The 22,813-nt window shown below is 51.4% G+C and overlaps 1 protein-coding gene across 1 annotated transcript in view; it reads right to left on the bottom strand.

Moving 5' to 3' along the window:
- Positions 1 to 22,813, bottom strand: part of SCN5A (sodium voltage-gated channel alpha subunit 5) — a 94,627-nt gene that overhangs the window by 35,694 nt on the left and 36,120 nt on the right. Inside the window, exons 7-15 of the mRNA XM_080814901.1 lie at positions 21,230 to 21,460; positions 19,618 to 19,681; positions 18,109 to 18,250; positions 17,379 to 17,576; positions 16,052 to 16,231; positions 14,855 to 15,226; positions 10,078 to 10,210; positions 8,938 to 9,176; positions 916 to 1,089 (exon numbers count right to left, since the gene is read on the bottom strand). Coding sequence (XP_080671027.1) covers positions 916 to 1,089; positions 8,938 to 9,176; positions 10,078 to 10,210; positions 14,855 to 15,226; positions 16,052 to 16,231; positions 17,379 to 17,576; positions 18,109 to 18,250; positions 19,618 to 19,681; positions 21,230 to 21,460 — 1,733 coding nt within the window. The remainder of the gene's footprint in view (positions 1 to 915; positions 1,090 to 8,937; positions 9,177 to 10,077; positions 10,211 to 14,854; positions 15,227 to 16,051; positions 16,232 to 17,378; positions 17,577 to 18,108; positions 18,251 to 19,617; positions 19,682 to 21,229; positions 21,461 to 22,813) is intronic.

Raw genomic sequence — 22,813 nt, 5'->3', positions numbered from 1 at the left:
CAACCTTCTCTCTGCTCAGTTATCACGGAAAAGGGGGGCAGATGCTTAGCATTTATTGAATACCTGCTGTGTCAGGCCTGTGCTTAGGATGCTCACGTCATTCAGAGCTTCCGACAACAACATGGGGTCAGCACAGTTATTGCCTCCTTTGGCAGGTGAGGAAGCCAGCCCTTAAAGGTGGAGTAACTTATCTGAGTCCATTAGTTCATGGCAGTGGAGTCAGGATTAGAACCTATAGCTTGGACTTTCTTTACTGCCTCTACCATCCTGCCTTTCAAGCCCCCAGTGAACCCAACAACAGTGCCCAGACTTCCTCCAGGAAGCCTTCCCTGACCTACCTCCAGCCCCATGTGTGGACCTCTCAGGCATTCTGCACTCCAAGAGTGGTCCACAGACCAGCAGCTTTGGCCTCACTCGAGACCTACTGAATTAGGCACTGCAGGTTAACAAGATCCCCAGATGATTTGCGTGCACATTAGAGTTTCCAAAGTGCTCACTCTGAAACCAGCAGGCAGAACCCCAGGAGAGCTGTTGGCAGGCCTGGCTCCACCTGTTATTTGCTGTGTGGCTTTTGAGAAATTCATTTCACCTGGGGCTTAGTCTCCTCATCTGTGGAATGGGTATGGAGTAATACTAGTTCCTCTCCTGGGATACTATGAGGGCTAAAGGGGGCATGGTGAGCCATAAAGGGCTTTGCAAGTCATCAGGATGGCCATCCCCATAGCTTCCCAGAGGGATATCTCCTTTCTTGCCCCCCCCCCAACCTGCATCACCAGACTGGGGTACCCAGCAAACAGCTGTTGGGAGAAGGCATGATGGATCATAGTAGGGGTGACTGAGTGGTGACCTCAGAGGGCGTTGCCTCGGTGCCCTAGGCTCCCACCCCACCCCCCTGCAGAGGGCCCAGCTAGGTACCAGGCGGAAGGAACGCAGCACTGACAGGTTGCCCATGCGGGACAGGCCCAGCTCCATAAGGCTCAGGATGACAATGATGCTGTCGAAGATGTTCCAGCCCTGCTGGAAGTAGTAGTAGGGGTCCAGAGCGATGATCTTGAAGGTCATCTCTGCGGTGAAGATCCCCGTGAAGACCTGGGGAGGAACAGAGAGATCGGGGTTCCCAGTGTTTGGGCTGGAAAGACCATCGGGCCAGGAGGGGTGTCCTGCTTTTTGACTCTTGCTCCCGCAGGATCCCCCTCCTGGGCTGCCAGCTCTGACTGCACCCTGGCTCCCAGTGGGTGCTTGCTCAGCCATGGACCAGGCCCCTGGGGACATATGCAGCCTGATGTTCCCACTCCCTCTTCGGCTCGCCACCCATGATCTGCCAGCACGGCCTTCAGAAACAGCCAGGCCCATCTCAGGCCCTGCAGAGACTGATAGCTCTAGGAAGCACCTGGGGGCAGGGGAGGCTGCGGTGGGGGTATCACAACCCAGCCTGACACCCTCCAGCCCCTGTCTCCACAGAAAGCACTCTTACTCCTTATGTGCCAAACACACGCATTCCCACGAACACTCATAGCTTCCGTGTCTCAGGGCCTTTGCCCATGCTCTTCCTGCTCCATCTTGTCCACACACTGAACTCCTATCTCTGTAATAACAATCACTCAACTCTTTTTGAGGGCATGACCACGTGCCAGTCCTGGGCTAGAACGCTGTGCATATGCCCAACAACCCCACGAGGAAAGTATCATCATCCCCATTCTACAGGGAAGGAAACTGAGACACTGAGAGGTTAATAATTTGCCTGAAGTCACGTAGCTGGTACATCTGAGAAGCAGGAAATGAACTTAGGGTTGTCCTTCAAGATTTAGAGCAACCCCCTCTGCCTCCTGGAAACATTCCTAAGCTAGACAAAGGCTGGGTTTCCCTCCATTTTTTAGACACAGTTTGGAGCCCCCCAACCTGGGCCAGCAGAGTCCTGTGGTCAAGAAGCCCATCATGTGGTGGGTCATACAGCTGTGACCATTTCCAACCGCTCCTCAGTGTGCCAACAGCCTGGAGGAGCCCAAGGTTCCTGGAGGAGGAGGCGCCCTAGGAGGGTGTGGCTGGCAGGAAGTTGGGCCTGCATATGAGGCCTTCTTGGATCTCAGGGGGTTGTTGTGAGGGTGGGGAGGAGTCATTGAGGTCTTCTGTGGGTGAGGGCTGAGGTCAGAGGGCCAGACCATCCCTAGAGACAGCACCAGGCCTGTGAGGGAGGAGAGGTCAGAGACAGCAAGGCTGAGTAGCTTGCTGGGGTCGGCAAACAGGGGCGATCACCCAGGCCTCAGCAACCCCTGTCCGGGGCTCTGTGCTGAAGGGAGGGGAGCAGGGATGCCTGCATTAGCCCTTTCCTCCTCTGCTCATATAAGGCCCTGTGGCGGTGGGCTGGGGGGCAGGAATTGCTATGGGCCTGGGGGCAGTGCACCAGGACGGCACTGCCACACCAGCCCTCGTGACTTCAGGGATCCGCTCAGGGCTTGTGCCCAGAGAGCACTGTTCTCCCACCAGCTGGGGTCTTACGGAAAGGAGGGCCTGCAACATCTCTCAGCCTCAGCTCCAATGCCTGGGATCCCTCCTGTGTGGGGAGGCTGGGGTTCTTCTCCATTTCCTCAGCACCCCAGCCTGTCTCGGGGTTCTGTACCCATAACTTTTCCATCCCTCTGACTCCATCCCCTACTGCTCTTCCAGCCTGTCTCCTCACTGTTCCTTGCTCAGGGCCTTTGTACCTGCTGCTCCCTTTCCCTGTACCATCTCCGCCCCCTCCTCCCCCCCTCCTCCACAGGGCTCACTCCCTTCAGGTTTGGCTTAAAAGCCACCTAACGGATGAGGCTTCCTGATGCTTAAAATCATGGCCCCTCCCACCAAACTCCTCCTCCCTCTTCTCTGCTTTATTTTTCTTTCCCTCACTTACCACCACGTAACAAACTGTATATGTAGCTACAGATTTGGCTAGACTGTAAGCTCCACAGGAGGGACCTTTTCTGTCTTACTGTTACAAGAATGGTGCCCAGCCAGTAGGCAACCACCCAATATTTGTTGAATATAAACACACAAATAGCTGGGACTCCGACCTTCAGCTCCTGTGTGCCCTGTGTCCTGTCAGCCACACTCCCTGCCCTGGGTCTCCCTGAGAACCCCTAAGGGTGGGGCCTGCGAAGCCCCTTCCTCTCACCCCTGCCGGCCCTCTGGTCTCCCTCATCACCTGTCTGAGCATCCCAGGGTGGGTGTATTCTTAAGGTCAGTTCACCAGACCCATGAGTGCTCACATTCATTTCTGGGACAGGAATGAGTGCGAGTGCTCAGGAGAGATCCCGCCTCCCTTTGCCCAAGTGCAAATCTGTCTTGGCAGCAAGAGAGCACATATTTGTTGGCATTGGAAGTCAGAAGAGCAAGACAGCAGAAGCTCTTGGGGAATGTCTCTTGGGGGAAGTGATAAGGAACCAACAACATCACCTGGATGCTTGAATCTTGAAGACCACAGACCCTGCTCGAGCAGAACCTGTATTCTGACTAGATGCCCAGATTCGAAGTTTGAGAAAAGCCACTGGTTCTCAAATGTGGCGCACTTTGGAATCACCTAGGGAGCTTTAAAAATACAGATGCTTGGGTCCCACTCCCAGAGATTCTAGTCAAATTGGACTAGAGGACAGCCCAGGAATTGACTGTTTTTTGTTCTTAATTTCCTAGGTGATGCTAGTATGCAGATAAGCTTGTGAACCACTGATTTACAAGGGCATAAATTTTGGTGCCAGACTCCTCCTTCCAAAGGACCAGCCCAGGCTTTCTAAGGCCATGTGATCAAAGCCTGTTGGTTTAAAGACATGTAGAGAATGGCGGCCAGACACAGTTTCCAAAGCCGGGTCTGCTGCTGTGTGATCTCAGGCCAGTTTCCTCATCTCCCAGAGCCTTGAGTGTCCTCATATGTAAAATGGGGATAAGGACAGCTCCATAGGAAGATACTAAGAGTTAGTGCTAATGAATGCAGAGCAGATGCTCCCCACCACAGGCCCATTATTGTTACCATGGCAGCATTTATTATAACTGATGTGAGAAGCCAAGAGTGCCAGGCCCAGGCAGGGGCTGCCTTCAAACAACTCTGCATGTTTAATAGGCTCACTGGGATCTGGCAGGCAGAGACTGGAGGGTGGGGACCCACTTCCCCTGACTCTGGGCAAGAGGGCCACTGAGCAGCGCTGATGGTAGCTTCCCAGGAAGTAGGGGTACTTTTGGGAAACTTTGAATTCTCCTTGACCATATTTCTTTAATATCTTTAATGTAAACTTGCTTTTACAACTTAATTCCTGGGAACATCCTTCAATGCCAATTAAAAATGATCTACGGCATCTCTTTTCCTCCCTCCCTCTCTCCTTCCCTCCCTCCCCTTCCATCCTTCCTGAACAGTTGTGGAATATTCCACTGCACAGATGTGCCATAGTATTTCCCTGTGATGGGCATTCTTTTGTCTCTATTAGAAACATTACCATAATAAATATCCTTCCACATACTTGTTTTAAAACATCTTGCCCAATTCTTTTCTTAGGATAAATTTCTGGAAATGGAATTGCATAGTCAATGAGCATTTTTAGAGATTCTGACACATACATTTTAATTGCGCAATGGCTGGAGATGGAAGGTTGCACAATAGCCTATCTTTGCTGTGACTTGCTTTGAGGCATAAAATGTGGTCATTTTGTGAATGTTGCATGTGTGATTTCTTTAACTACTGGGTGTTGTGCTCTGTACGTTCATTAAGTCAAGCTTTTCATTTCTGTTATCCAAGTCCTCTAGATCCTTGGTGATCTTTTGGAAGCTTGACCCGCGAGTTATGGAGGGTGGTCTCCCACTAAGATTGTGGTCTTGTTAAATAGATCTTTCTGTCTGCTTTATATATTTGGAAGCTATATAATTTAGCACATACAGGTAGAATGATATGTTCCTGGTGAGTTGTTCCTTTCATCTTTATGTTTTGGATCTCTTTATCCCTTAATAATACTTTTTCTTTAGAGTTTATTTTGTTTTATGTTAATATAACTCCATCAATTTTCTTTAAAGTATTTGCCTGTTCTGTCTTTTTCCCATCTCTTTTTCTTCAATCCCTTTTAGGGATCTGGATCCCAAAATATACTCAGGTATCTTCTGTAAAAAACATATAGCTTCATTTGATTTCTTCACCAAACCAACAATCTGTCATTTAACTGGTGTCTGTGGTCCCTACCTCTATTTATTATGATTCCTGGTATATTTGGACTTCTGTTTTTATTTTATTTTGTATCTTGTATTTTTTTCCCCTTTGTTTTCTTCTATTAGATTGAGTTGTAAAATTTCTCCATTTTCCTTTCTTCTGGCTTGGCAATTAAGACTTCCCATTCCTATCCTCTTAGAATACCCTAAAAGTTTTAATAATCAGGCTTGAGTTAAGAGTGTCTAAGGTAATGTTTCAGAATGTACATGAACTTCAGCCCGTCTTACCTCCAATCCCTGCTCCATGCCTATTTTATACGCTACTCCTGGGGGGAGGGCCACTGAGCAGTGCTGATGGTGGCTTCCCAGGAAGTGGGGGGACATTTTAGTTCCAATGTTTTAGTTCCTACTTTTTATACCCTCCAATCAGCACTCTTCTTATTCTTGTGTTTACAGTCAACGCTTGCTTAGCTTTACCCACATTCTTATTAATCCTTTCAAGTTCTTCTCAAATCCTGTTTCTGCAATCATTTTACTTCTTTCTGACGTACAGATTTTTGTGTACTTTGTGTGTGTGCAGACTCTCAGTAATCAGTGTCTTTCGTAAATGGCAGGACAATGGATACAGAATTCTAGGGTGTCCACTGTTTTCTCCCAGAACTTTGGAATGATTATTCCACTGTCTTCTGAGTTTTGTTGAAGCTACTGTGGAGTTTGCCATCTATCTAACTGTTGTTCCTTAGTAGGCGATCTTTCTTGTTTTGGTTGCTATATGATGTCTTTGTTTTTGACATTCATGGTATCTAGATATTTTATTTATCCTGTGAGGATGTAATGTAATTCCTGAATCTAAGTGTTCATTTCTTTGATCAGTTCTCACCTATTCTTTTCTTGAACACTCTTTTGCCCTCATTGTCCTACCTTTTCCTTTGGAACCCCAATCAGCTGTGCTTGACCTTCTCATTCTGACTCCATGTCTCTGAACCTTGATTTCATATTTCCTATCTCTTTATCTCTCTACATTCTGGGAAACATCCTTAGATCTAAAAGTATATTAATTTGATTCTCTTCCTAGCTATATGAATGTGCTATTTGATTTATACATTGAGATTTTAATCTCAGTGGCTGTATTTTCCATTTCTAGAAATTTGATTTGGTTCTTTTCCAAAGCTGTATTATTCTTTAATGTTTAATTCCTTCTTCTATGTCTTTAGTTATTATGAACATTCTTATTTTATAATCTGTATTAGACAGTTCTATTATGTCACGTTCTTAAGAAGATAAGCCTGTGTGTGTGTGTGTGTGTGTGTGTGTGTGTGTGTGTCTATGTCCATCTGTCTGCTGACTCTTCCTCATAGTGGTTTATTTCCTTGTGTGTTTTGTAATTTGGAGAATATGCTTGGCCTGGGTTAAAAGTATGTCTTTCCAGAGAAGTTCTCTGATTACTTCTTGCAGGGGCCCCAAGATATCATAGGATCCGTTTATCTGTTAAATTTTTAGGCACTGGTCCCAGAAACATTGAGCTATAAATCTGAACTCCAAATCTATATAAGACCAAATTCACCGTCACAAGCTTCCAGAGGTTACTTTTCCCTCCTCTTCCCTCTGGCTGAGAATGACAAGCTTCCTTTCTTTATCATTTCCCAATTTCAGTGTCAGGAGTTTTTTCTGGTTAGCCATTCTACTGAAAATAAGGTTATATTCTTACGGGGCCACTCAGTTTCAACCCTTACTCACATTGTCTAAAGACCTGCCTTGTCTCTGTAGTTTCACTAAAATCCAAGTCCCCAGATTACCCAAATCAGCAATATCACCTGTTCCTGGCCCCCACAGGGGCAACTACAGAACCGTTTCCCACGTTTACTGCTATGGTTTTTAAGTTCCTCTTTGTTTCTGGCACTATGGGATTTTTGTTACTTTCTCATGAGCTTCGATATGCATTTCAAAGAACATTTGCAGTATTTTTAGTTGCTTCCTAGTAGGGGACTTTTCAGGTTTTTTGGCCCACAATGTTAGGAATAGAAGTTGCATTTGTTCTTCAGATGATGGGCTAAAGTTCAAATCTGCTGATCTTCTCTTTTATGGAAGTGGTTTTTAATGACATGCTTAGAAAGGTTTTTTCTCCCCTACCAAGATTATTTTCCCATGCTTATTGTGGTGGTTTTGTTTCTTTACATGTAACATTTAAACCATGGAGAATATATTAACTTCAAGATAATCAAAACCTTACACAGTAGCAATAAAGCTATCCAAATGAAACAAAACAAAGCTATATTCCAAGGACATGACCTCTTACTAACAACAGAACCCCAAGTTTTAACACAACTTCAATTCAGTCACAGCTCAGTGATCCAGGGAAGCCACCGGAGCTCTTTATCACCTTGACTTGCTGTTAAATGCCACCCAATGGTCACATTCCTATAAAACCACATTCAACTGCAACCCTACATAGCCGCCACCTGAGGACCACCCCACACAAGGCCGGCACAATTGTGCCATGACACACCTGTAGACTGTAATACAGCTTTCCATTCTGTTTGCATATAGAAGGAAAGAAAGTAGATTTAGAGCAAAATGGACTCTGGTTTGTGAAAAAGAACTGAATAGACCCCAAGATAACGATCTAGATAGAGTTCTAGATATGGAAAGTAATAAAGGAAAAAAATCCTCACACTGTGCAGCGTAGGAGACCTGCCAGCTGGGCGCGGGGGGGGGGGGGCGGGGGGGGCACCTGCGCCATAGGGACCAAGATAGGGCGGGCTTTGCAGTAAGAGGAAGCTTGGACTTCCTCTTCTCTTAGCAATAGCCTTCTCTTCCCCCCAACCTCAGTGATGGTGCTGGAAGCTCCTTTCAGTAGCCACTGGGCTCTCTGCCAGGCTTGACCTGGGATCCCCTGGAGAATGGCTGTCTGTGTTTAGCTGGGCAGAGCCAGTGGGGCCCTGTCTCTTAGGCTCAGGAGACAGTAGTCACATGCCCAGCTCTGTCATCACTATGTCACTTCTTGAGCCTCAGTTTCCCATCTTTAGGATAAAGAGGTAGGACCTGATTTGATCTCAAGGAAAAAAAAATCAGAATCAGAACCCAGACGTTCTGACTTCCAGGGGCAGCCTCTTTAATAACAGCAACAGTGATGATAACCACAGACCACAGCTATCATTTATTTTGAGTGCTTACTGTTTATCAAACTCTGAGCCAAGCCCATTATACACATTATCTTATTCAATTCTCATTAGCTTCCTATGAGCTTGCAATTGTCATACTAATTTTACATTTATTAAATTAAACAAATACTTATTGTGCCAATGACTGAGAGTAACTAATTTGCTTGAGGTTACATAGTTAGTAAGAGCTGAGTCAGAATTCAAATCTGGCTTTGCCTGATTGACTCAACTACACCCAACTATCCATCCATCCATCCATCCTCTCTCGTCCATCCATCCTTCCCCTGAGAGAACTGCCTCTTATTGCATACACTCTCCTCCCCCAGTACTAATTGCCATATCTCACATCCCTGCACATTTCAAGTTCACCCTCAACTCACTTTTGTTTTCCAGCCCTTGGGCATCTTTATCCCCAACTCGCTCCCAGCTATAGCTCTCATCTCCTTAAAACCTGATCCTGACCCTTCCTGTTCCAAGATTCTTCCACGGTGACTCCCACCTTCAGAAGATCCTTTTGTGCTCTGCATCCCCCCTCACTACCCACGAAGGCCGTGCCAGCTAGCCGAGAGCCCTTCACACCAGGATGCCCATTTGAGAGTCAACTGCTGGCAGCCCTTACCAGGTTTCCAACCTGCAGCATCTCCTCGAATTCGGTTGTCATGTTGTAGTGCTCCAGAGCCATGAAGAGTGTGTTAAGCACGATGCACATGGTGATGGTGAGGTCAGCGAATGGGTCCATGACCATGAACTTCACTTTCTGCTTGATGGACAGCCACAGCGGGCAGCACTCCCAGATCAGGTAGCGCTGGGCAAAGCGATGCCAGCATGGCGGACACTTGCGGTGGGACTCTTCCAGCTCTGGGGGCAGGGGCAGCCAATGAGCTGGTTTGTTTCTTTGTGGACTGACTCACATATAATTTGGTATTCCAGAAAAGATTCATGACTTAGCTGGGGAGATGGCAGGGCTCCTTCGTGACAGGGGCACAGTGAAAGGGACGGGGAAGGCTAAGGGAAGGTGTGGCTTATGACCTGGCCCCTTACTCTGGAAATAGGATAGGAGAGGGCCACAGGGGCAGGAGGTCAGGATGGATGTGGGGACAACTGGGGCAAGACAGATCATGACAGATAGGGGCTCTCTTGAGACAACAGTCTCACACAGACATGGGGACACCCAGGGGAGGACAAGCTGAAAAGGACAAGATAACATCTGAGACAGGCAAGTTCAGATCTAAGGACACCCAAAACAAGAAGAACAGACGTGGGCATCTGGGACATGTTAGGACAGATGGCAGGTGCCTGGAACAGGCCAGAAAAGATGTGAACACATATGGGACAAGAGGAAACAAGATGGGAGTGGTGGTGCCAAGTTCAGACCAGAACGCCTGGGGGTTTCCTAGGGGGGTACTGGCTGGGACAGATGTGGGGTGCCTGGAATAGCCTGGGGTGGGCATGGAATGGGGGGAATGGGCTATAGTTGGCATGCCTGGGCCAGGATTGTCCTGGGAAGGCACGAGGATGCTTGGGAAAGAACAGGGTGAGACTGGGAAGCACCCAGGACAGGCCAGGACAGCCGTGGGGATGTTTGGAAGAAACACAGACATGGCTCGGGAGGATGAACAGGCAACAGAGACTGGAAAGTCTAGGCCCACTGTGGGTATGTCTGAGGCAAACCTAGAAGCTGGGGGATGCTTGGCTCAGGTCAGGTTAAGTGGGAGGGGGCAGGAGTGGGAGCATTTGGATGACATCAGGGGAAGCTGACCTTCCAGGGCGCTGGTGAGGACACTGACTGCGCTGAGGGCCCGCTGCCGCTCTCCTGGCTCCTCGAAGCCATCCATGCATGGAGCCTGGCGGTTCAGCATCTGGGGCCGGGCCAGCTCCTCCGACGGTGTGGTCTGGGAGCAACCAGGAGATATGCATCAGCCCGGGAAGGGGGTCCTCCTGAACCTGGGGCAGCTGCTGGGCCTGGAACAGCAGTCCCAGACTTGGGATTGGGGGGGGTTCATGGGGAGACAGGATGAGGGTCTTAATGGGACATGGGTGCTGGGTGTCTCTGCTCCCAACTCCTTCCCTGTTCATAACTTCCCCCATCCCTCTTGCCAATCATCATCTCCATCCTCCTTTCTTCACTGTCTCTCATCAGTGGTAATTCTTGAGTGTGGACAGGAAACTACATGTACCAACTTCTATTAACCAGATGCTGTCATTGTACATTAGTACATGCAAAAACAGTCTGGGAGTCTTAATTGACCACAAGCTCTCTAGAGTCAAGAGCATAAAGAACCATAAAGGAAAAAAAACTACCCTGCTCTGAGGTGACATAATAGAAGCATAAAGCACAATGCTTAGACATAGCTGGTGGGAACAGCTGTGGAGGCAGTTTGGCTCTATCTACCAAGAAAATTTTAAATTGGTTCGGCAATTCCTCATCTAGCCATCTAACTTCATAAATAATTATACACGTGCACCCAAAATATATATGCAATGATGTCCATTGCAGCATTGCTCCTACTCCCGTAAAAACAAAACCAATCAATAGAAAGAATGTTAAAATCAATTATGGATACAGTCCAACTCTGGACCCTGATACAGACATAAAGAGAGGAGGCAGTCCCATGTGCGTTCCCATGGGAGCACCTCCGAGACAAACAGTTTGATGAAAAAACAAGCAGAAGCCCTGAAAGATACACACGGAACCGTCAAGGTGAGGATATCTGGGGAATGGGATTGTGGTGGGGTGGGGGAGCAAAAGAGAGGGAAAAGTCTTCTCGTGCTCATACGCTTCCACACTGTAGGATTCGTTGTCAATGTGCTGGCATCATTTTTGTAAGCAAAAGAGCCAGAACTGCAGACAGAGATGTGGTGTGTCTGATAGAAGGAGGTGGTGGTAGGAACTCTCTAGGCTTACTCAGAGCCCCGCCTCCCAGTACTGGGGCCGGGAAGGGCGGGGCATGAAGCCTTCCCATCAGCGTGGCCCTCTGTGACCACAGTGTAAGAGCCTGAGCTGGGCCTGCGGAAAGCATGGGGCTGTTCAGCGTGCAAGTGTGAGGCCCTATGATCTCTGTAGGTCAGAAGGAAGAGGGGCCTGGGTTACGCAGGGAGGCAGAGTCAGGGCTTGGGGTGGTCACCAAATTGATCTGCACTCCAGTTAAAGTCAGTCTTTGCCATTGGTGGGACTGCCCTGAAATGTTGCCTAGTGAGGGAGTGAGCTCCTGGTCATAGAAGTATTCAAGCAGTCTACCTCCTACTCGATGGTGATAGTCTGAGTTATAATTTAGTAAATATTTCCTCATTGCTCTCCCAGTGTGGGGAAGCACCCTTCCCTGTCTCACTAATGACACACTGGCTTTGGCTCCAGTAATCATTTATGAAAACAGTTTCCCCAGGTAGCTGCCACATGTTCGACCTGAGCCTCAGCACCGAGGCACTCAGAGCAGCCCTCAGCCTGACCCATGGTGTGGAGCCAAGCCAACACGCAGCCAGAAGTAGAGCTGCCCGGCCAAGCCCGATCTAGACCAGCCAAAACACGGGCATCCTGCAGGTAAGTCAGCGTGAGAATAAAGGCTTATTTTTAGCCACTGACTTTGGGGGTGGTTCGTTACACAGCATTATGGAGCAGGAGCTGGCTGTTACACTGCCCTAGTGCATGCTATCATCTCTTCCATTTTCCCGACACAGCAGAAAGGGATTCCCTTAAAAAGGAAATCAGGTCACGATAATCTGTGCCTTGCCTCTCCCCATGCTTTCCATCTAACTCAGAGTAAATCCAAACTCTTTTATTACCTACGAGGCACTGTGCAGTCCAAATCCTAACTCACCAAAAGTGTTTCTGTATCCCTCCTAGCTGTTTCCACCACACTTGACCCTGCCTCGAACACGCCAAGCCTCCTCTCCTTCAGGGCCTTCATCCTTGCTGTTCCCTCTGCCTGCAACACTGTTCTTCCACATCTTTGTAGCTGGCTCTCTCGAATCATTTGCCTGCCGATTTTAATGTCACCTCCCCAGGAAGGACTTCCCGAGGATTCTAAGAGCCATCCCCAACCCTCCCCCTAGCAACTGTCTGTCCCATGACCCTTACTGCTAACCTGGAAACGTCGACCAGTTTGCCATCTGTCTTCCTGACTACAAAGTAAACTGCCCGATGTTGGCGCTCGTCTGTTCTGTTCACCACGATATCCCTGCAGCCTCCAATTCAATGTGGTAGGCTGGCATTGGACAAACGTTGGTTGCATGGATCATTACTTGAGAATCAGAAGGCTTGGATTAAGCTCTAGCCCTGCCTCTAACTAGCTAGATGGGGGTGGGGGGGGAGGGAGAAGACTGTTGTTCCCCACCCCCATCTGGCCTTCTGGGCCACATGCTCTCCTGTAGACAAAGGAAAGCTTCACCCTCTCTCCCTTGACTGGGGTAAATTAAACATGAGCTGTCTGGTGGGCTGGCCCTTCTTCCCCCTCTTATCTTGGTTGAGTGCCCACTATGTGTCCCACACTACACCCTGCCTTCAGTTTTAGAAGTGGGCAGACAGGCCTCACTGGGGACCCAGTGGAGGCAGAGAAGGCATTCCCCGGGGCCTGCAACCCGCTAATCTCTTTAACTTTACAATGTCTCCATCTTGGTCTGATAATTCCTTTAACTTTGCAAATAAGCCTCTTGGCTCGCTAATCCCTTTGAGGTTACAAATGGGCCCCACAGAAGTGAGAAAGGGTGAAGTCAGAGTGTCCGGTAATGAAGTGTTTGAACTTGGATTCCTTCTGACATGTGCAGCACAATGAGATGATTTTCTCCCTAATGAGATTAGGAAATTCTATTAGTGTTCTGGGCTGCTGACCTGATTCCACACGGCTGAGACCTGCAGGAGGGCCTAGGCCACCCGGATTCAGTGTTCCTGAAAGGCCAGACGTCCCACCCTCCAGGTGACAGCTAGGGCCCTCCAGGCCCGCCTGGAAGGGGTGGTCTGCCTTCAGTGCCCTCTCAGGACCCTCTCTCTGACTCCCTGCTCCGGAGGACTGTGACTGCCCCAGGAGTCTTTACTCCTTCCTCCTCAGTAAATAAAGGGTAACAGATAATAACAGTAATGACTCGAACATGAGGCAAGTACCAGTCTAATCACCAGACAGGTCTTAACCCTTTTAGTCCTCACCACCAACTGTTGACGTGGATATTAATTTCATTTCCACTTAACCAATGAGGAAATTGAGGCACAGAGCGATTTATTAACCTGTGCCAAGTCCCGCAGCCAGAGTCCATCTGAGCTGGAGCAAAACAGCCCATTTGGCTGTGAGCCCTCTCTCTTCAGCCCCACCTTCCCAACCAAAGCTCCCTGTCTTATTCTAGCTTCCTCAGAAGTCTCTACTCCTCTGTCTCCTGGAGGCCTTGGGTATAACCCATGCATGTGCCCTTTCCCTGGGTGGGCTGCTCTGGGCACTATGTTGGGGGCAGGGGTCAGCAGGGACACTCCAGGGCTGACTCAGTGATCTGAGCTCTGGCTGGCCTTTCACGCTCTGCCCTGTCCCTCTGCTGCCTTTTTGATGGTAACTCCAACAGCTTTCGCCTTTGTTCTGTGGGTTCCAGCCATTCTGACCTCATGGAATTTCCTTCAATAGGCTGGGCACTCTCAGGGCCTCAGTGCCTTTGCACTGGGTGCTCTTGAGGCCTGGAACATGCTTCCCTCAGATGATACAATGATGGTATATAATTATAACATTATCACAGCATCAACATACTCATGATGTCCTGATTGCTGTACCCATAGGAGATAGCAATCTGAGATGGGTGTTTTAAATTCATTTTACAGATGACATACACACAGAGAAAGAAAGCAACTTGCCCATGGCCATCCAGCTGGTAAACTATGAGCTGGAATTCAAACCCAGCTTGTGTCTAGAATCCGGGTGCTCTATCACCCCCCCCCCTCAGTTTCAGAAAGCAGCCTGGGCTCCCACCCTTGCCTCCTTTAGGTCTTTGTTTAAATGCTTCCTAGTGGGTAAGGGTTCCCGCTCCCCCACCCTTACTCGTGCCCTCCCGCAGCACTCATTACTTGAGCTAATGTTTACCATTTTGCAAAGTACTGAAATATTTAGGCTTGACGAATAACTGTTGTGCAGAATGCCGCAAGTATCCCCTGGCCATTCTGGCCTCTTTCCTAGTAGCGCCTGCATCGCCCAAGATCCAGCAACTCCACGGGCTAACCCTTGGCACACAGGGGGCCTTCAGGATACCAGTCCTGTGGCACGGTGGCATCTCAGTGCCTGGGCCTTACCAGTTGCTAAATATTTAACTCTCTTCCCTGTTTATCAACATTATACACCATATAGATATATATACCTATTTTTCTCCTTCTTTGGTGTTTGCCCATCTGTCTCCACTATCAGGAAAGTTCTACAGTTTTTTTGGCCTTTTTTTTTTTTTTGCTGTTCACCCCCAGAGCCCGGCATACAATAGGTGCTCAGTAAATACTAGGTGAGAATTTTGGACCTGTCACTGGTGACCAGTTTGGGAGACCAGATCTGGCCTGGGGCTGCATTGTGGGGCTGGCTCACCGTGTCTGGGGGGCGATCCAGGATCACAGGGCGGAGGAGGTGGCTCCCTGGGGAGGTAGCCTCAGGGTCTCCTGCCCCCAGCAAGGAGACCACCCCGTTGCAGTCCACGGTGCTGTTCCTTTTACCATTGAGGGCGTGACTGAGAGCCGAAGTCCCCGGACTGAGCTGTCCCTGGGCACTAGGCCGGCGCAAAGGCCAGGGCACCAGCAGTGACGTGCGGTGGCTCTCGCTGTCCCCCGCTGTACTGTTTTCATCATCTGCAAAATCTGTCTCTGAGCCCAGGTCTCGCCTGCGAAAGGTGAAAATGCTCCCGCGGCTGGAGCGCGGTTTCATGGACGTCCTGCTGAGGCCATGTGCGCTGCTCAGACGATTCTGGGGGCACAGGGAGAAGGCACACGACCAAGACAGCTCTTCACGTGCTTGCAGCCTGTCCCCTGTGGTGTTCTTTGAGACTGAGACTGAGAAGTTCTCTCACAGCAATGAGAGTTGGGTTTTTTTGTTTTGCTTTGTTTTGTTTTTTTTTTGAAGCAGGCTCCATGCCCAGTAGGGCTTGAACTCATGAGCCTGAGATCTAGACCTGAGCTGCGATCAAGAGTCGGATGCTTAACTGACTGAGCCACCCAGGTGCCCCAAGCATTGAGGGCTTTTGTTGGCCACTCAGGAACTGGGGTTGAGGAAGGGATTGCTGAGCTAGGGTGTGTTCAGAGGAGGGGGTAGAGACAATCCTGCCTCATCTAGGACTTCTGCTCCCTTAAAGCCTGTGCCTCTGGGGCTTTGAGACTCAAGCTTGCCTGAGCCTGAAGATGTGCCTATGGCTGGGCAGGGGGAGAAGGAGGCAGGAAAACTCCTGGTGGTACAAACAGGCCTGGCCTGAGCGGGACTGGGGGCCATCAGCCATGCGCCTGACTCACATGGGCATGTCCTTGGGCACCCAATCCACACCACGGGGTGTCCCCCAGTCCCAACCCCAGTCCCAGTGCTGGGGACCTCACAACGCCCAAACCTAGCTCGTCTCTCTGCGCAGACCTCCTCCACTCCAAGAACGGTCATGGGAAACAGGAAGGGCTTGGAGGGGGCTTAAGGAGACTTTCCCTGAGGAGCAACGATGGGGGGCTGTGACGGCACCAGGGGTCCAACATAATGGGCTTTTGATGCCAAACCCACCCCGAAAGGGCCGGAGCCACCTCTGGGGATTACCATTGCTCTGGGACCATCCTCTGAGTCGGACTTGGGGAACCTGTCATCCCCACACTCCTCTGTCCCCGAAGACAGTCGTTTTCTCCTCTTGCTTCTTCTCTCGTGGGTGCTTACTGGGGCTAAAGGGGACATCTCCAAGGAGCTGCGGGACACGGTGTCCACACCCCTGATGGTGAGGGCCTGGAAAAGGTGGAAGAGGGATAATTTTGGTCATTGCGATTCTGTGCAGCCTCAGGCTACGGCAGGCCAGGCAACTCTCAGTATCTCACTTTCCCCATCAGGAAGTAGACTTGCACACTTAACCCCAGACAAGGGTATCATGGAGACAGGAGCTCAAACAGACCCAGGATGTTTTGACAAAAATCAAAGTCCAGGGAAGAGGAAATAAGTGGCTGAGGTGGGTAGCTCTTGGAAGAGGGGAGTGTGAAGGACAGTTGAAGGGGGAGTGTTGACAAGCAGAGGAAGCAATAGAACTAGAGGGCAGGAGATCTTCTAGAAGCTTCCGCTGGCCCAGACTGGTGCTGAGGGTGGTGGCCTGGGGCAGTGAGAAGAAAGTGGATGTCTAACAGCTGGCTCAGTAGTTAGCCTGCAGCACCTGTGTGTGGGACTATGGGTGATCAGTGCTGCCATGCTTACTTTCTGAGCTGGCTCAGACCTCCAAACTTGAACCTTCCTCATCAAGCTACCAGAAGGCATCCGTTGACTAGGATAAACTCAGTCCATGGACAGGTGGTTCTCTTTTATTCAGCATGCACTAGGCTCCTTTAGCAGGAGCTACCACCTCTACCCAGCGGGCACCGTTTTCTCTCAGAAGACACCATGGTCAGAGGGAACACTTCCCTCAGCAGGCCCCACAGCCACAACGCCCACCTGTACCCAGTGTGGACTATTTTCACCTAGCAGGCACCTCATGAATAGGCACTTTCTTTACCCAGGTACCAAATTTTTACCTGGCAGACACCACAGTCACATGAAATATCTTCACCCAGCAGATGCCAGCTTCCAGCAGGAACTGCCTTTCATCTAGCAGATGCCACACTTAAAGGTACCAGCTTTACCCAGCATGCATCACATTCACAGACACCAGCTTTACCCAGCACACACTGTGCTTACAGGTACCAGCTTTGCCCAGTAAGCAGCGGGGTTACAGGCACTGGCTTTACCCAGCAGGACCTGCCTTTTATCTAGCAGATGCCACGCTTAACGGGTATCAGCTTTACCCAGCAGGCACCAGGTTTATAAGCACCAGCTTCGCCCAGCAGGTTTATAGGCACCCATAGTTAGGAGAGGGCTTGGCTTAGAGGCTCCTTGGCTGGTGCTCACCCACCTCATGCTCTTTCTTGAGCATCTCCATGGCCTCCTGGAAGCGCTTTTCTTTTTCCTCGGTCTCAGCGATGGTGGCTTGGTTTTGCTCCTCGTAGGCCATGGCAACCACAGCCAGGATCAGGTTCACCAGGTAGAAGGAGCCCAGGAAGATGACAAGCATGAAGAAGATCATGTAGATCTTCCCTGCAGACCTCAGGGTCTGGGGGAGTAAGGCGATAGAGGTTATCCTCACTGGGACCCCTTCTAGGTCATGGTCATGGAATTTCAAGTTGTCCAGTCTGCCTGTGCCAAGGGTTCAAATGGCCACAGCCTGGGGAGGGAGTAGAGCATATCCTATCTCTAGAGGTAAGTGTCCTAACCTATAGAGCAGAACAACCTACACAAAGGGGATAGTGTCGCACCCATAGAGGGAGGCAGAATGTTCCAGTCAACAGAGGAAATGTTGCATGCATAGAGGGGACTATGCCATCACATAGGGTGAAATGTTGCACTCCCAGAGCACAGTGTCCCACAGAGAGGGATGAGTACTTGTTTACCAGCAAAGTTTCTTTGCTTGCTCTGTCCCATCCCTCAGACACAAGGTCCCTGTCTCTTTCTCCTTGAGTCCCCCCCAGCTCTTGCCAGTGGAGAAGCTGCTGGGGCCACTTCTGGCTAATCACCTGTGCATCCTGGTCCCTGATGTGGGTCCCCAGCCTGTTCCTGGTGTTTCTGCTGCCCGGGCACCCATATACCTGTTGGTAGAGGCGCTCCCAGCAGTCCTGAGTCATTAGGCGGAAGAGTGCAAGGAACGCCCAGGCGAAGGAGTCAAAGCTGGTGTAACCATGGTCAGGGTTGTCCCCTGCCTTTAGGCACCGGTAACCCTCAGGACATGTCCTGCAGTCAGACACACAGACTCTGTCCCATGCTGTGAGAGCCACCCCCCCCCCCCACCAAGATGCCCCCTGGGCCTGACTCTTATCCTTAGGCAGCCCAGCACATGCCCCAAGGCTTCGTAAGACTGATTTCCATGAACTTAGTCCGATACTGCTTGTCCTGCTGCCGTGACTTTTCCTGCCGTGCCTCCCTCTTGGGACACCATCTCCGTCTTTTCTCTACCCATCTGTATTCATCTAAGCCTTAATCCATCTCTCTTCTGCCCACACGATACCCATCCCTGCTGCTTATGTGAATGACCTCTCCCCTCATGGAGGAAGTGCCAAGGGCCTGGCTCACGGTCTTTTCCTCTGCCTGTTGACCCCACGGGAAGATGAGCACAGAGCTGGCATGTGGTGCAGAGGACAGTGAGGCTTGGGGGAACAGTACAGAGCTGAAGAGCATGGAGACCAGGGCAAATGCCAGGCCATGGGCTTGAAGGATGATGCGGGGATGGACGGGCCGGGGCCTGGCCATGTCTGGAGAACGTGCCCATTTGCCCGATGGTGCACACAGGCTGAGTGAGGCAGACTGACGGTTCACAGAGCCAGATGGGACAGCCTCTCTCCCAAAGATGGACCACTGGGCTGGATTCACGAGTGTGAGAGACAGAAGGTTTGGGGAAGGGGACTTAGCAAGTGGGAGGACACAGCCTCTGTGCCTTGCTCATGTCCTAAGACCCTCCAGACAATCTCTTCAGCTACAAGAAGGGCTGAAACTTCCTACCGAGATATGTGGGACTGCAGCCCCACAGAGCCCCTCCCTCCCCAGGTGAGTCTGTGTGTCCCGCTCTTCCCCAAACTGTGTCATGGTCACACTGATCCAGACCCCATCTGTACAGGGCCGTGGGAGCTGCCTGTGATTACAGGGCATCTCTGGGCACCCCACTCAGGCTGCAGGTGTGAGCTCTGCTGGCCCTGAGGAGAATTTAGGCTGCTGGGGAAAGCCACACTTACTCCTGACCCAGTGGACAGATGCATAGGGAAGGAGAGAAGACTGGATTGGGAGGGAGCAGCCCTGGGGGCCTTCCATGAGGGAAAAAAGCCAGGACTGGGCTGGCAGGAGGCACTGGGCTCTGTCCTCCTCCCTGCAGATCTGAGCCCTCATCTGTTACTGCCTCAGAGCTGCCTCCCCTGAGGTGGGGGTGGGGTGACAAGATGCCAGGGCCCCGGCAGGGAACAGAGGCAGGGGAAGGCCTGGGGTCAAGGGCATAAACTGAAAGCACAGTCAGCTGAGAAAGCACCGAGGAGCGGGGGCCCTCGCCCGCCGCCCTCACCTCACCTCACCCTTGTTGCGTGAGGTGGCCCTGGGGGGCGGGTGCCACATACCCGGCATCAGAGCTGTTCCCACACAGTAACACGTCAGAGGTGCCATTCTTCAGCAAGTAATTTCCTGAAAGAGGAACAACCGATGGTGAAGGGCATGTGTGGCCCAGACTCCCGGGGTTCCCGCGCTGCATCCAGGCCTCTGGAGAGGCAGAGATGCCACTGGTGGTCTCTTCTCTGCCCCTGCCCTGACCCCTACCCTCTGCCTGGCCAGGTCTGATGCAATTCCAGCTGCTTGCCCGGCCTGCCTTCTGCTCCCCCTCAGACATTCAGCTGCCAGCATCCCCCCAGCTCTCGGAAGACTCAGGAAGTCCCCACAGGGAGCTTCTGTACCCTGCCCTGAGCCACTCAGGAGGACACCCAGGGCCAAGAGAGGCCTAGAACCGGGAGGCAGGGGTCTAGGCAGAGACCCAGCTTGGCTACTGAGTCCTAGCATGGTCTTGGCAGGCTACTGCCCAGCTCTGTCTGGGTCCACTTCTTCGTGCAAGAGATACAAACTATGGTCACCGTGGTGATACTGTGGTCTGCTCAGACAGGACTGGGGCTGGACTCGGTGACAGATGGAACACCCAGTCCTGTCCTTTCCTCTCTGGTCATCACCCACCACTACCTGCCTTAGTTTAAGGCAGCAGTTCTCAAACTGTGGTCCCCAGCCCAGCGGCAGCAGGAAATCAGTGGGGACCTGCTGAAAAAGTAACTTCCCAAATGTCACCCCAGAGCTACTGACTCAGGAACCCCGGTGGTGCCGCCCAGCAGTATGTGCTTTCTGGAGTCCTCCAGGTGACATGTGGTACATTCCAGGTACACGCGGAAGTTCTGGAACCACCGCTCTTTGGCCACAGCTGAACCATAAGCAAATGGAATCCCTGAGTTGTGGTGTGTTTCTTTTTCCAGCGTGGACTGCTGTTGTAGGGAAGAAGCCCTAACTTCAGAATGTCCCTGGCCTGTTATCTGGCCTTACACCACTGTCTACCTTTGACTCAGACTGATGGTATTACTTAAGAGAGGTGCTGGCCATCAGCCTGGAAAGCAGAAAACCACATATCAGTGAAATGACAGGAGCAGCTCATGTGATTTTGTACAATCACTGAGCTTGCTCTGACTCTCTCTCGGGGCTCTGGGGGGCACGTGCATGGGATTAACATTCTGGCAAGGAACACAGAAGCCGACTGAACCATCCCGTGCCCCACAGGTGGGGCCTGCCCTCTGAAGCCTCACAGATTACCCCAGCACCATGTCCCACCCTTTCTCCCGCCAGCACTCCTTCCCAGGCAGGCAAGCTGGTCTTCTCCCCATGCCTGATTCTCTAGCGTCCATCCCCGCCTCTAGCCATGGCAGCTGCTGTCCCTTGTCTGCCTCTCCAGCTAACTCCCTCCTTCCTTTTCCTCAAGTGTCCAGCCATCTAGCCTGAGAACTCTTGAGGGCAGGCCCAAAGTCTGCTCCCCTTCTGTCCTCTCTTGGAGTTCCAAAGGGTAGGGGCTGGGATCCCCGAGCAAACCTCTGGGTCTCCAGGGGCTCAGACAGGGCTTGAACGGCCACTGGGGGGAGGTCTGACCTCTAGCGAGGCCCGTGTGGCCTTACTAAGCCCTGCCCAGGCCACAGAGTGAGCCTGCACCTGGGTCGTTGAGGTAGAGGTCCAGTGACTCCCAGACTAGGCCATCGGCCTCCACAGAGCCGTTGGTGTCATTGAGCGTTGTGAAGTTTCGGACACACTTGTGCCTGAGGTTGCCCATGAAGAGCTGCAGGCCGATGAGGGCGAAGACGCTGAGGCAGAAGACCGTGAGGACCATCACATCAGCCAGTTTCTTCACAGACTGGATCAGGGCGCCCACGATGGTCTTCAGACCTGGGGAAGGCAAGAATGAGCAGGGGGGTCACCCACAGGCCCCGTGCTCCCTGCTCCATTGGGTGGGGGCCGGGCCTGAGGGGGTGCTAGGAGAGGTGGGTAATCATGAGGTGGGGGCAGGTGAAGGAGGCCTCTCTCAGGTTTTTCAGACCAAAGCCCCCATTTCCTCCATCACTGAGATTGTGTCCTGATTCTCCCAGGGGCAGTCAGAAGGGCCCAGGCCTCTTTGCTCTCCACTAACCACATATGAAATGGGAAATGCTGGTTTCCTGAGGAAGAAAACACTCAAAGCCTGTCCCCATCTGGCTGGTCCCAAGGTAGGCCTTTAAATGTAATCTGTGGGAAGGACACCGAGGTCCAGGCCCATTCTCAGGCAATGGAATCTCCCTTGATCCTTGAAATGGGGAGAGACAAGCCATTCCTGGTAGAGGAATGTGGTGTGTTCTTGGAGGATGGTGGGGGTGGGAATCAGGAGGTCTGGCAAGGGCACGGTGGGTAATGTTCTACAGGGTCTGTTCTGGTTAGGGGCCTCCTTTTGGAAAAGCTTCAAGGGCAGGGGAGGGGTTGACCTGTTTTGCATTTTCCTCCCCTGCCCTGTCTGTCCGGGACCCATCCCCTTCCAACCCATTCCCAAAAGCCAAGGCCATGATGTGTTAGTTGCACGGCCCAGCTCCCTGCAGAAGCCAGCACCACACAGCGAAGTGACAGAAAAGCACGTGTAGACGCCTTTGGTCTGACACTGAGCTATTGTCCTATGACAAGTCTGAGCAGAGCATTGGGAGGAAGAGGGCTTCTCTGCCAGCAGCAGAACCCTGCCTCCTGCCCCCACTCCCCACCCCCCAACCAAGCGGCCAGATCTCAGATTAAGCTCCATCCATCCATCCATCCACCCGTCCATCGTCCAGCTGGTTAATGTGTTAGGAGCACCTGTGGTGGCCGTGCCCACAGCTGCTGTGCCCATGACCTCGAGACAGGGAGGCAGCAATGGGCAACCATGGGATTGGGGAGGAAGTCCTCCCACTGTGCCCCAGCACTGCTGCCTGCCCACAGCTCAGAGGCACTCAGTGTACTCGGTAGAAATTGTCCTGGCAGATGCTGGTAACTGCCCTGGGCAGGTGTGAACCCTGCAGGGGTCTGGGCCTGGAGAGGTGGTGGTGGTGGGATCCCCATTCTGTAGCCCAGCATGCCCCATCTCTAGCAGAGGTTTGAGGACCCCCTCAGTGAGCACACTCTGGTTCTGCTCACTGGGCCTGGAGACCTGGCCCGTACTGTATGCAGCAGGGAGCACAGGGCAAGAGGTGGTGGGTGGCCAACTCTGCCTCAACTAGCATCCAGTTCTAGGCCCCCGTGAAG

This window comes from Martes martes, assembly GCF_963455335.1.
Source record: "Martes martes genome assembly, chromosome: 1".
In the NCBI taxonomy this organism is placed as follows: domain Eukaryota; kingdom Metazoa; phylum Chordata; class Mammalia; order Carnivora; family Mustelidae; genus Martes; species Martes martes.
This window is presented reverse-complemented; position numbering and strand designations above follow the sequence as displayed.